Source organism: Glossina fuscipes, unplaced genomic scaffold (genome assembly GCF_014805625.2).
Source record: "Glossina fuscipes isolate IAEA_lab_2018 unplaced genomic scaffold, Yale_Gfus_2 1, whole genome shotgun sequence".
Classification (NCBI taxonomy): Eukaryota; Metazoa; Arthropoda; class Insecta; order Diptera; family Glossinidae; genus Glossina; species Glossina fuscipes.
The window spans coordinates 14441765-14443549 of NW_023998415.1; the positions used below are offsets into that span (position 1 = coordinate 14441765).

Below are 1785 nucleotides of genomic sequence, written 5' to 3' on the forward strand. Positions count from 1 at the left end.
AGCTATAAGAGATGTATAGATTGAAGATTGAGGTAACACGCATGATGTTAAACTAGCATTGATTAAGCACTGATCATTAGGCTCACTAATATCTTCATCATTCACTTACAATCTATTTTTATATATTTTGACTTTAGTTCCGATCCGAAAGCGCTGGATAATTTCCATTTTCTTCGTGGTGGTAGCGTGAAAAGCGTGGTCAGAAAACATGGAATCCTATTCTCATTGTTCTAACTTGTAATTGTTAAACTAGTCGGCATTTTATGTATCGAAAAAGAAAAAAAAAACGATATTCCCCTCAAAGCGAACATCGTCTCGGTAATTCCAAAATGCCTCTTCTTCTTATGGTTAATTGCGGTTTTGATACAAGTCAACAATCGCGTATTGTATTGCATAAGCTTAGTGAAGGTTCTTATTAAAATTGCGCTTGAAATTTTAAATCAGTCTAGTTTCAAATAAATTAAGCCGTTGCTGCATTAACCTTTTTTTTGCTTTCTTTTCTTTTTTTTTATATTAAGCCTTTTTATGGAATCGTCGCTTTTTTTGTTATTTTTTGAAACCATTTACTTTACCGAGTATCGAATATTAAATTTGGCAGCATCAGCACCAACAGTAGATGGCCGTCATGTCATGACCGATCGACGGATATGCAGAGGGAAATGCTTAAAGTCTTTGATGCACATTATTGTCGGTACTTATCTTTATTGATTACAAAAAATTCCTTTTTAAAAAATATGTAAAATTTTCTTTCAATTTTTTTTGTCATTAAATGGAATTTTTTATTTCAAAATTTACAGTACTATTTTTAAAATTATTATACATTACGTACATTATTATTATATATTCATATACATTAGGGTTTTATTTTTGCTTCTTTATGATCTCTATCAAATCCATTCTTAAGCAGATAATCAACATGGAGATATATATATATATATATATCATCATTAATATTATTATTAGATTATTAAATGCAGTTCTTTCACATTATAATATAATAATTATGCCCGAAAGGAAAAATAATAATAAAAATCAAACTCTTAAATATTCCCGAATTTTGGCATTTAACTTATAAATAATACTACTTAAGGAATATAAAGAAGAGAGGAGGAGTTTACTTCAATATCACAGTTTTACATACAAATATTTGTACGGAAAGTATTTATTCTTCCCATGCGCTCGTCCGCATGCGCGGAATTAAGACTTGTCGCACTTCTGCACACTTTTAGATTTATCCTTATAAATAGCTTTATCGGAGGCTACTGTATGCAATATTACAACTGGCTGAGACTGGAGCGATTTTTCGCTGGACTGTACGTGGACGATTCCATCTGTTGCCTGATTGTTCGTTGCGATTGTTTGCGATTCCGTTAATAAGGGCATATTAACCTCGTTTGAAGTTATCATAGAATCAGTGATTTCATTATGAGTTTTCTCATGTCTATTGAAAATGTGAAATACACTTGGATGCTGTACTAATAGACACGAATTTTTCGGCGATTTTTGTAGCAATTTCAAAGCAGCCTCATACGAAGGTAGACCGGAGACGAGAGTATATTCAGGTACAGGATCATCATATTCGGTATTCGTTTTAGGTGATTCTATATCCAAGGAAGAAGAACTAAACGTCACAGTGGAGCGATCTGGAGAATTAAAAAAAACAAAAAGAAAAAAAGAAAAAAAAATTTACTTTTTTTTTCAAATTTTCACATTTTCACATTTACTTGTAACATTTTCATATTTATTTAAAATACTGTCCTGTCGTTCACATAAAATCTTCAACAT

General features: G+C 31.1%; 1 protein-coding gene across 1 annotated transcript; it reads right to left on the reverse strand.

Moving 5' to 3' along the window:
* Window positions 1–1197: 1197 nt before the first annotated feature.
* LOC119632424 (protein commissureless 2-like) lies at window positions 1198–1785 on the reverse strand. Its single transcript, XM_038025317.1, has 2 exons — window positions 1755–1785; window positions 1198–1643 (listed from the first exon to the last, which is right to left on the reverse strand). The coding sequence occupies exons 1-2, from the start codon at window positions 1783–1785 to the stop codon at window positions 1198–1200; spliced, it is 477 nt and encodes a 158-aa protein (XP_037881245.1).

Coding starts and splice junctions, on each gene's coding strand:
- LOC119632424 (XM_038025317.1), bottom strand. CDS start 1,785: ATGTTGAAGATTTTATGTGAACGACAGGACA. Junction 1,644..1,754: donor TTTATGTGAACGACAGGACA/GTATTTTAAATA, acceptor TTAATTCTCCAG/ATCGCTCCACTGTGACGTTT.